The sequence below is a fragment of the Talpa europaea genome, assembly GCF_964194135.1.
Source record: "Talpa europaea genome assembly, chromosome: 9".
Classification (NCBI taxonomy): Eukaryota; Metazoa; Chordata; class Mammalia; order Eulipotyphla; family Talpidae; genus Talpa; species Talpa europaea.
The window spans coordinates 92,956,927-92,969,655 of record NC_140076.1 but is presented as its reverse complement, the minus strand read 5'-3'; the positions used below and the strand labels follow the sequence as shown (position 1 = coordinate 92,969,655).

Sequence of the window (12,729 nt, the reverse complement as noted above, 5' to 3'; positions counted from 1 at the left end):
ATAAATAAAAGAAAGCAAACTGATTCATACTTATTCTATTTAGATGGTAATCATTACTCATGTTTATAGTATTTTCAAAGATGACTGCTTTTTCAAGTAAAATTTTTATTTTAATGAAATTGGCCATTTTCAATTAATTCTATAACTAAGCCTAGAAAAAAATCTTGAAGAGATTAAAATATTCCATTTTAGGGGTCTCCCTGGTGGAGTAGGGGCTTAAGTGTCAGCACTATCACCGCAACAGTCTGGATTCAACCCTAGGGAGCAAACCCACATGGCGCAGCGGACCTCCTATCTCGCCCACTGCTCCTCTAAGCAGTGTACTTCAATGGATCTGCCTGTTCTGCTCCCCACTCTGTCTCTGGTGATTCCACTCACCCCCTGTACCTCTGGCCTACACCCCAGTTCTTCTATGCAAAAATAAATAAAATCTTTAAAAAAAAAAAACTTCCTAATTAAAAAAATATTTTCTTTGATTTTCCTTTAACTTTCCACTTTTAGGTTTGTTAACTACATCTGTATTCATCCTAGTTAGAATATGAGAAAGATCTAAACTAATATTCTTATTATTTAGGTATTCAAGCAATTCTCCCTTTCATTTGTAATGTATCTATTAATATATATTACCATCCTGACATACAATTTATCTGTTTACAGGTATAATATTATCTTTTCCTAGTACCACATACTTTAACTATTAAAACTTTCTAATGTTTCAGTGACTTTCTAATGGTTCAGATAAGTCAGTACCCACTAATTTACTCTTCTGTTTCAAAATTTTCTTTGGAATTAGGATTGGAAGTCTTGCTACATTTGTAATATTTAGCTTCCTATCAAAGAATATCACTATGTCTCTCTCTAATCAAATCTCAAGAAGACTTTCTGATTCTTAGCATTAGCACATATATTTCTTAACAACAGTATATATCTAAGCATTTTTTTATTTTTGGATTACTATTATGATTGGGACCTCTTCTTAAATTTTCTAATTAGTGACTACATATATATCAAAAATCAAATGCATTTCCATCTATCTTTGAGCAAAGCTTTTCATTTAATGCTCAGATATTTATTAACATTTCAACTGATGTATCTGTCTTTCCTAGGAAGCTGTTTTATAAAGTGCCCAATTTTCTGACCACTAAGCACAAACCTGTATCCATCTCCGTACTTCTCACTGTTTTTTTCTCTTCTGCGCCTTTGTTTCTCTCGCCGAGCCTCAATTCGTCGCTTTTCTTCTTCTTCTTTTTTAGGATCAGTTTTTGCTAGGGTATCAGACAAAAAAGACTTAAGATATTTTTCCATTATTTCTTTCAAGTCAACAGTTCATATAAGTTCACAGACATACATAGTTTATTTAGTGACATAATCTAAATTGCACTCATCAGAAAAATCTGAGTTTGAGATTACTCAGTATTTTTGAAACTTCATTTGAATATCATCACTATGAATTTTTCCATATTTACTTCTCATCTACATGGTTATTTACTACATATTTTTTAACCTGCCTCATTTTTTCTTAACCTTTTTTAAGCAACAATATCCTTATCACCTAAGATCATCTTAAGTATCACTTTGGGATCCTTAAGTAATCTTTGGGATTACTAAAGTAATGTACTTTATGTAAATATTACTTCATACTCACATTAAGCAGTCACTCCCCAACGAGTTTGCCCCCTATCCCTGGCAACTGCCAACCTGCTTTGTTTCTATAGATTTCCCTATTCTGTTATGTCATGTAAATGGAATCATACAATATGTGACCTTTTTGTCTGGCTTCTTTTATTTAGCATAATGTTTTCAAGGTTCATCCATGTGTTTTGCCACCTATCAGTACCTCCTTCCTTTTCATCGCTGGATAACACTCTACTGCGTTGATGCACCTCTTATTTGGGTTGTTTACCCCATCTGGTTATCGTAAATAATGCCACTACAAACATCCGTGTACAAGTTTTTGTCTGAACACTTCAATTCAAGGAGTGTTGAACTGCAGGGTCATGGCAATCTACGTTTTATCACTTGAGGAACCATGAAATTGCTTCCCAAAGCAACTATTCCATTTTACATTCCCACCAATAAGTGTAAGAGGTCTCAGTTTTCAATATCCTCACTAACATTTATCATTTCAATTATTTTTATTATAGCCATCCACTTTACATGGTGTGACATGGTATCTCACTGTTAATGTAATATACGTAAAACTAAATAAAAACTGTAACTGCTCTTAAACTTTCTCTTTTATGCATTATCATTTACCACTAGAAAATATCTACAAAATCATGAACGCAGCAAGCTAATATTTACTGTATTACCCGCTATGTAATACAATGGGATGTTTCAAAATTATATAAAATCAGTACTTCAAAAATATATTTTTTGCTTTAAGAACTTTAATGTAATTCTTATTTTATTAACCATTTTTAATATCCTCATTCAGTTTCCCTCAAACCTTCAATCTATGAAAAATCTACTTATATATTATCTCAAACAACAAGCAATTTGAATTCACTTTCATAGACTAAATGTTTTATCTCCAGTCAAATGATAGAATATGATTCCCTTTCCTATTGATTTCTAACAAATCTCAGTCTACACTTCAGTGTAGTAATAAGACCTCTTATTTCTGAATATTCAGTAAATACGTCACACTTGACTACAAAAGCCTGTTTAACCAAAGAATTTTGGTTTTATTCTCACCTACAATTCAGTACTCTCAAATTCTGTCGAAAAGGAAATAAAGTTGAGTCATATATTTACTTTAATAGCAAATCAATGTATATATCAAACTTTAAAATATTTAATTGTATCTGCAAAGTGTATCTTTGAAATCTGCCCCAAGAAAATCACCTGAATTGTCTGTTCCAGTAATACCCAGAGTACACAATTTGGTAAGTAACAATCTATCAATTAAAAGTTCAAAAGGTATCCCTACAACACACACTCCACTAGCTTACATGGCATCAGGTTTCCAGAATTCCAGAACAGTGCTATTTTTTTATTAAATAGATTATCAGTTACAAACCATGGCAGGAGAGTAGATTTAAGAAAATTCATGTTTAAACATTAATAAACAGATAAAAATATTATTCTAAGCAGAACTTTCCCCCAATTAAAAAAACAGCTATGACAAGTTCATAAAAAATATTGTACTTCTCAAAGTACTCATAATGTCATATTTGACTATCATAACTTGGTGGAATATTTCAAACAGCACATTTTCTCCCACTGAGAGAATCAATCTTACCATCAGTCTTATGAGGGACCGTCAAGATTTTAATTATTTAGTGGTAAAGCAAAACAAGAACACTACACCTACTGACCTCTGCTCAATGAAAACGGTTACCATGAAGTTACAGGCACTACCTTAAGTCTGACAAATTTATTAACATTAAAAAAATATGGTCCAAAAAGTATAGATAAAGTACTTATTAGCCCCAAATGCCTGGCCAGTACCTAGCAGTGTTGAATAAAAGCAGCCATCATTGACATGACCAACATCAATTGCTGTGAAATTGACATGAACCAGCTAACTTGTAATTCATCTGCATTTGACAGGCAGAAAAAGCACAAAGTCAGACAAGAATGTCAGAATATGGATATATGTGTAAATTAGGTATGTATAAGCCTGGATTTTAAAAAAAAGACATCAAAAATATCAATTATCTCTGTATGATAGGTATATGGATGATTATATTCTTTTGCTTAAATTTCTATAATAAACTGTATTAACAAGAAAAACTGAATATTATTCAAAAATGTATCTAAGATATAAATACTTCGATTAAAACTGAAAAAACTAAATCTTCTGATTTTGTTCTTTTTTTTTTTTTTAAATATTCCAGGCTTCCAACTTATTTTCTTTTTCGTTCTTTCTTTCTTTCTTTCTTTTTTTTTTTAAAGATTTATTTATTTATATAAGCACTGGGTACAGTCAGAAGCGTGGGAGGGTGAGAGAATTCACCAGAGCCAGAGTGGGGAACAGAACAGGCAGAAGGACCAAAGTGCACTGCTGAGGGGAGCAGCGGGAGACAGGAGAGGTCTGCGCGCCATGTGGGACCCTCGCCCAGAGGCCGGGGATCGAACCGGCACTGCAGAGGCTGTGGGCGGCTTCGCAGCCCAGCACTCAACTGCTGCACCACCGGGGAGGCCCTGAGTTTTGTTCTTATAGGTCCTACATTCTGAGAGAGGACACTAACATTTTCTTTCTTTATTTTTTCTTTTAAAGATTTATTTATTTATTTATATAAGCACTGGGTACGGTCAGAAGCGCAGGAGAGTGAGAGAATTCACCAGAGCCAGAGTGGGGAGCAGAACAGACAGACTGACGAAACACACTGCTGAGGGGATCAGCGGGGGCGGCAGGAGAGGTCAGCGTGCCATGTGGGACCCTCGCCGGGTAGCCAAGTATTGAACCAGCGCTGCAGAGGCTGTGGGCAGCTTCGCAGGCCCCAGCACTCAACCACTGCGCCACCGGGGAGGCCCCTAACATTTTCGTTTTCAATTTTTTTTTACACCTTTTTAAAAAGCTGTCTTAAAAGAGGAAAAAAGTAATAAAAGCAATTGCTGTTACAATCACATCAAGGTTTAAATGTAGGGTTTGTAGATCAAGTTTTGCCCTGGAATAAATCCTGACTTTACTATCTACTGGTTCTTTGACCTAAGCAGCAAGTTATGTACCTGCTCTATGCCTGCTTTTTCAGGTGTTAGTGATTTGATACACATAATCACTGTAGGTTGATGCAAAACTAATTTACTCTTACCTTTTTCAAGATTTTATTTATTTTGCACAAAAGAGCTGGGGAGTAGGCCAGAGGTGCAGGGGGTGAGAGAATTCACCAGAGACAGAGTGGGGAGCAAACAGGTGGATTTACTGAAATAACACTGCCAAGGGGAGTAGCAGGAAAAAACAGGGGAGGTCTGCTATACCATATGTGTGTTAGCTCCCTGGCCAGGGATCAAACTCAGGCTGTCATGGTGACAGCACTGAGACTTAGCCCCAAGGGCACAAGGGAGGGCTTTTTTTTTTTTTTTTTACTTTGCATTTCTCAATGAACTTAAATGTCAAATTACATTACAGCAAAGTTATACCTCAATAAAAGCTAAGGAAATGTCTTTCAGCATTTTTTGTGAAAATGGAATAGCAAAATATACAACTACTGTTTTGCCTATTTTCGTTTATACATTTAACTAATTTTTTACCTTCAAATGCACTGTGCCTGGCATGAAGCAAGCATTTGGTTAAACTCTACCTTACTATCATCAACAATTACAACATTTCTTCTTTTATCAAACTGGATACATGTATAAATCCTTAAACAATTCAAATGTAGGTAAAATTCAAAACACTAAGATACATCAGAATCCAAAAATATAAAATATACAATGAACTAACACTAATCTACAACTCTTGTTTCTTTGCCTCATTCCTCCTATTTTTCTAATTATTTGAAGGTTAGTCTCATTTGTTTAGTACCTCCAGCATCAAAGGAACACACTCTAATTCATTATAATACACAACACACCTCGTTTTTAAACTTGGATGCAAAAAACATGACCAAAAAAAATTTGGCATTCATTACAACTACCCAAACCTTTCCTAGTCCCAACTAATCACATACTAGTTCTGAAGAAGACAATTTTTGGACCCTCGCAATGTCACTGTACTTGGAAAGATACAACACTTCTGACACAAAGGTAAAAATTATTATAATTAATTAAATATATAGACAAAAATAGGCAAGACAATTGTTATATATTATTTTGCTACTCCATTTTCACAAGGAATGCTAAAAGACATTTCTTTAGCTTTTATTTAGGTATAACTTTGCCTTAATCTAATTTGACCAAATGCACTTGATTTCATTTAGAAACACAAAGCTTAAAAAAAAAAGGTAAGAGTAAATTGGTTCTTAATTTTTTTACAGGCGCTTTGAGATATATTTCACGTGCCATACAACTCACCCATCTAAAGTATACAATATTCACCAATAAATGTAACCATAATCACAATCAATTTTAAAAATTTTTTATCACCTTACAAAGAAACCCAGTACCCCTTAGGTAGTACTCCGTAGACACCCGCAGCTCAAAGATATCACCAATCAACTATTCTACAGTTTCCTATTTTAGACTTTCCTGTGAAAAGTCATAAAATATGAACTTTGATGAGTTGCTTCTTTTACTTAGCATAATCTTTTTCAAAGTTCCTAAAGTGGTAGCATGTATCAGTACTGTACATTCCCACTGTACGTTATATTACATTCCCATAGTACTGTACATTCCCAGCAGTGAATGAAATGAGGGTTCTTATTTCTCCCCAACCTTGCTAAGGCTTGTTATTATGTCTGATTCTAATCATCCTTGTGGGTATGAAGTGGTCCCTCATCATAGGCTTGGTTTGCATTTCCCTTATAACAAGGTATTGGCTATTTTTTCATGTATTTATTGGCTATTTTATATCCTTGCTGGGGGGGACTGTCAATTCAGATACTTTGCTCACTTTTCAATTAGTTTTATCTTTTTATTGAGTGAAAAGAGTTCTTTATCTATTCTAGACATAAGACCCTTAACAGATACGATTTGCAAATATTTTCTCAAGTTTTAAATTTTAATAATACAATTTATCTTTTCTTTGTTGTTCATGCTTCTATTGTAATATCTAAGAATTCCTTGCCTAATTCAAAGTCATGAAGATTCACCTCTATGGTTTCTTCTAAGAATTTCAGTTTTAGTTCCTGTATTAATTAGGTATTGCATTTTAGATTTTGCATGTGGCTACCCAGTTGTTCCAGCACCACATTCACTGAAAAGACTATTCTTCCAATAAATAATTTTGCATCCTTACCAGTTAACCACAGATTTATGAATTTATTTATGAACTATCAATTCCATTCCGTTGATCTGTCTGTCCTTATGCCAGTATCACAATGTTATGATTGCTGATGCCCTATAGAAAGCTTTAAAATCCTAAAATGTCTTTCTAGTTTGTTGCTCTTTTTTCAGGACTGTTTCAGCTATTCTAGGTACCTTGCAATTCCCTATGAATTTCAGAATCAAGTTGTCAAGTTCTGCAAAAGAGTCAAGTGGAATTCTCTTAGTATTGCACTTAATCTATAGATCAGTTTGGGTAATATTACCATCTAAACATGTTACTATTGATTTACTTAGCTCTTCTTTAATTTCTTTAAGCAATGTTTTTGTACTTTTCAGAGTCCAAGTCTTAACGCCTGCTAAATATATTCCTCAGTATTTTATTCTTCTTGATGCAAACACAAATGAAAATGTTTAATTTCATTTTCAGATTGGCTCTCAATTTTTAACAATGTTCAAACTGAAATATGATGAGAAATCATCATGTCCAAAAAATTTAAATTAATTTTCTAGAAGAAATACTGCTTTTCCTGGCACCAAAGAACATAAAATGTTCTTCCTTTTATCCTCATAAAGGGAATTCTAGTACTATATAACATACTGCTTCCTTACAAATAACTCAAACAAAACTGGCCTCTGGTGGCATAGGGATTAAAGTCTCAGCGCTATTAAGCTATCGCCAGCCACTGCATCATGAGCTCAATCCCCTGTCAAGGAACTAACCCACATGGCATAGCAGACCTCTCCTGTCTCACCCACTGCTCCTCTAAGCAGTGTATTTCAGTGGATCCGCCTGTTCTGCTCCCCACTCTGTCTCTTTTGCGTCCTCTCACCACCACCCCCACTCCCCGTACCTCTGGCCAGTTCTTGTACGCATAAATAAATAAAATAAATCTTAAAAAAAAAAATATACCTCCAACAATAACACAAATCAAAGTTGTATAAGGCCTTTTAAAAAATATGGAAACCATAAAATTAACAAATAAATACTATATATATATTTACATACATGTATATGTTCATGTGTGCATGCTCTGGTTTCACCCAAAAGTATTTAGGGAAGAGGGATGACTAGGGCACATGAATTAAACTATCATTGGATAATTCTCCCTCCCCACCCCCCAAGATTTATTTATTTATTTATATAAGCATTGGGTGCAGTCAGAAAAACGGGAGGGTGACAGAATTCACCAGAGCCAGAGGGGGGAACAGAACAGGCAGACTGACGGAATAAACTGCTGAAGGGTGCAGCGCTGCGCGGCAGAAGAGGTCTGCGCACCGGTAGGACCCTCAATGGCAGCCCGGGGATTGAACCGGTATTGCAGAGGCTGCAGGCAGCTTCACAGCCCAGTGCTCAACAGCTGCGCCACCAGGGGAGGCTCTCATTGGATAATTCTGATGTTGATGACTAATTAGTAGGTGTTCTAAGGGATTCATGGATCTGATTTCTATAATGTAACTATTATTTAGCTTGTCTGCATAACATGAAAAATTATTTAAAAGCGCGGAGTTAAAAAAAAAAAACAAGTGTCTGGAACCAAAGCAATAATGTTTTCTTACTTACTGGGTGATTTGCTGAGAGCCATCCTCTCCACGGGCTTTGCTAGCTTGGGTTTCTTGATAAAGGTTCCACCGGGTTTATTAAAAGGTTGCATCATTTTTCTCTTTATTCCTCTTGCAGCGGCAATTGTCACACTGGCGGGTTTGTTTTGATAGTCAACAACAATTCCAGGTCTATGAATGCTTCCAAAATCACTCATATGCTGCAAATTTGTGAAATCAAGCACTATTAGCATAATATCCAAAGATTAAAGTGTGAATTCATATAAAATTTACATTATCTATCTAATAATGGTCACATGAAAATCCCCCAAAATGTAACTAAATTTTACATGTCCACTTTGAATACACTGAGAAACTTTGTAAATTATTACATTTACTCAAATCCAGCAAATTAGTATTTTTATTTCCAGTAGAACAAATATGGATTTCCTACCTATTATTTATTTTTACAATTCAAAATTATTTGAGATCATATATACATGTGCCTGCCAGAATAGTACCACTTGTACAACTCTCTGACAACTCCTCTTCAGAGTTCCTAAATGATGTTTTCCCATGAAAAGACCTTAAAAGAAATCTTTATTGTACTAAAACCTTGCTTAACTAAGAAACGCAAAAGAAGACCATATTTGAAGTTTGAAGTAAAAAAGATCCAGAAATCATTTACGATTTCTCCCTGTTGAAAAAGGGAATGAGGAGGCGAGATGGAACATTAGTATGAAATAGGAGAGTTAAAGCATAACCATGCATCAACTTCCAAAACACACTTCAGATAAAGAATTGCATCTGACGTTCCATTCACATTCTTACCTAGAGAAACATTCTGACCCAGAAGCCTAAGAAGCAAAAGTTTACAGACGAAGAGTCATGCAACCAAATGACTCTTTATGTCCCTTCCTCTTATCATTAACAAAATCTACTTTACCAAGAGGTCACATGTCCATAGAAATTTATTCTACTAACTTTACTTTTAGAAGACAAAGATTGAGGAGTAATCTGAAGAGAAGGATCCAATGGGAATTGTACAAGTGAAGATTTAAAAAGAAAGTCCTAGTATACCTTCATCTACACTTCATTAACAGAAGAAAGAAAGAAAAGTCCATTCAGAGTAGAATGGTGAATACAAAGTACAGGAATACCTGTTTCACTATCATGAAAACAAAATTGATATTTGAATTCTCATTAAGAAAAAAAATCATTTGCCTAAAATAATATACAGCATGGAAAATGCTTTCCAAATTTTCAAAATGGAATATTCAATTTCAAAACCCAAAGCCTATTACCCCAACTATTTTCAATTAACCTATAATCATAAAGTATGGTGGGATAGCAACATACCAGTTTCTTACATTTTTACAGTATGTTTTGGAATTCCTATCTAACCTAGCAAACTTGAATAAAATAGTGTTTCCAGATAATTTATTTTGACACATCAGGAAAACCTTCATTAATAAACCATTAAAGGTGCAATGCATTTTACATAAGAGTGACTTATAAATGCAAACTTTCTACACAAGTATGACAGACTATACTGATGTACCAAAACTAATAAACAGTCAAAGTGTGCCCTACAACATTTTTTATCAGAAGTACTTTCCTCTACAAGAGATTAAGAGCAACTGACTTAAAAAAAATTTTCTTACATTACTGCAAAAAATAAAATATTCTTTATATGATCAAACTACATAATAACTCCACAATCTACATATACTTACTAGGTAAAATTTCAAGTCAGCCAAGTTACCTAAGAAGTCATAATCTTTATACTATATATCCTGAAATAAACACTTGGTATATTTCACCCATCTAAATCAATAATTTACCAAATATTACTTCCTAGGTAGGAGCCATAAATATGTTTGTACAGATAAGAAATTATTTCTCAATAGTAAAACTAGTGACACCGGGAAAATAAAACACCCAACAATAGGACATAGAGTAAGTGAAGTGCGTTAGCAAATTCATACTGACCACAAATCATCTTACAACCTATTATACATATCAACTTTTCACCATATAAACATGGCTAAGCTACTCTGATCTATCAGCAGATCTTTACTTAGTCTCTTGTGTTTGATGTATGAAATAAGGAGCTTTGAAGAAATCTACGTGTTAGGGTTTAACAGCAAGGTATAAACATTTTATCATACATTGCACCTTTAACCTACTCAGGAACTCCAAAAGGGTTGTTACCTTTTACAATAATCCAAGAACTGTCCCACCAGCAAAACTGCTAGTGTTTACAAGGAAAAATGCAACTCCTTTTAACCCCTTTTAGACCAAACCTAGTATCTTCAACCTTTTAATAAAGGGAGATTTGGCAAAACTTATGAATAATCATCTGACACTGCCACTTATTTTCTGAAGTCCTGGAAAAATTACAGTCAACCTGAAAATTATGTCATGACTCACTTTTGCTTCAAAATACACTGGGATGAACAGTGTTTATTCTAGTTAAAACCGTGGTCTTGAAAGGGTTTAAAAGAGTGACTAGTGAAAAGAATCTGAAAAGATTCTGTTGTACTTACTCCTCGGCCTCGGCCTCTGCCTGTTGATGGTCCTCCAAAAGCATCATAGTTTCTGCTTCCAAACGTACTTTCAGGATAAGCAGGCGTTCCTCTCCCCCGAGAGCCTACAGGTGCAGGCTTCATATGGGGTGAAGAAAAACTGCTGTAGGAAGAGTAATTCTCTCTTCCTCTGTCCTCCATAAACCCAGGCCTCAATTTTGAACGGGAGTAAGGTGCTTCCCAGCTAGACCCGCCCTGGTTTCTACCTCCGAAAGAGTCAAGGCTATTCCGGTAGGAGCTCTCAAATCGACCACCATAACTACCTCCGAAGCGGCTTTGTTCGGGTTCATTAAAACCATAGCCAGATCTGTACAGATCTCGCCCACCCAGAGAAGACCTGGAGTCGTAAGACTCATAAGGTCCAAACCTGGAAAAGTTGCACAGTGAGGGAAAAAACAAAAGTAAGCTTACTAATGTTAGACAATTCAAAAGACAAATTATCAGATGACATTTATCAACTAAAATTCATTTATACCATACTGGTTTGCACAGTTCTACTTTTGTTCACACTTGATTAGGGCTGGGCAGTTCAACATGAGACCAGATAGAAAGCTATCTGAGTCAGTTTTTAAATATAAATTGAGTTCAGTAAACCTTAGCTTAAAACTCTGCTAATTTTTAGCAGTTTTACTATTTTACTAAAAACAAAAGATTTGTCTGTCATTATTTCAGCCCAGCCCTAGTCTTGGAAAAAGTCATTTGCTAAAGTTCACAAACTACTCAAACTTTCTTTGAACCTATCCCTAATATTGGAAAATACAAAATATTTACAATATTTTGACTTTCAGTAAAGACACAAATTATAGACTACACAGATATAGGCTATTTGTAACAGGCAAGATCCTATTGTAACCCCAATAATCTCTATCACAAAATTGCTTCATGTTTCTGTACTAGTCAAAATTTGGAGAATTATCTCTGGTTATAAAATTTGACATCCTGCAAAACTTCAGCTATCAATCTGCAATCACTTTTCACTTGTAGACTAAAAAATCTAACTAATCTATTAAGTATACATAAAATACAACATAAAAGTAAAGACCACCAACATAAACCCTCTGCATATGAATTTTCAAGGCAGATGAGAAAGAATACATTTTATGTCTTCAATAATTTGAAAAATTATTTCCTGGTAGGAAATTATCACATAAAACTACTCTAGAAAAGGGAGCACACAGTCTCCTCGAAGTTTTACTAGAGTCAACAGAAGAAACAAATCATGTTACTTCTCACAAATCCAAAGCATGGATTACAAAAAGTTACTTGATATCTTACAACAAAGTTTTATAAAGGCCCACAATTACACATGAGATAATAACATCTACATAGTTTATGCATGTTACATTTACAATGTAATAGGGCAATAACTGATAATTAAAACATTAAATGTTACATTACTTCAACTACTTACAAATCACTAGATAGAAGGTACTATTTACTTTTGAATCCTAGTAATTTTATATAAAAATTTTTCCTCTTCCTACTATATTCTTAAAGCATCTATCATATAAACAGAATTGTTGTGACTTCATTTTCTTATATACTATAGTGCACTCTTTAATCAGTAAGATAGAAAGTAAACATCATTCAGTCCATCCCTAAGCAATCCAGATCCTTCAATTTATGAAGAAGGATGATTTTTCTAATGTTTCCTAACTAGTTTTACTTATATTTAGCAGGAATCTCTGTGCCTCAAAAAGTAGATCCCCTTTGCCTGAAATGTGATCAA

At 34.5% G+C, this 12,729-nt stretch overlaps 1 protein-coding gene across 1 annotated transcript in view; it reads right to left on the bottom strand.

Moving 5' to 3' along the window:
- The window catches only part of ZNF326 (zinc finger protein 326), a gene marked incomplete at both ends in the record, with an annotated part of 39,268 nt that overhangs the window by 15,766 nt on the left and 10,773 nt on the right, over nt 1–12,729 (bottom strand). Inside the window, 3 exons of the mRNA XM_084242426.1 lie at nt 1,154–1,265; nt 8,435–8,633; nt 10,962–11,367. Of these exons, the coding sequence (XP_084098552.1) occupies nt 1,154–1,265; nt 8,435–8,633; nt 10,962–11,367 (717 nt within the window). The remainder of the gene's footprint in view (nt 1–1,153; nt 1,266–8,434; nt 8,634–10,961; nt 11,368–12,729) is intronic.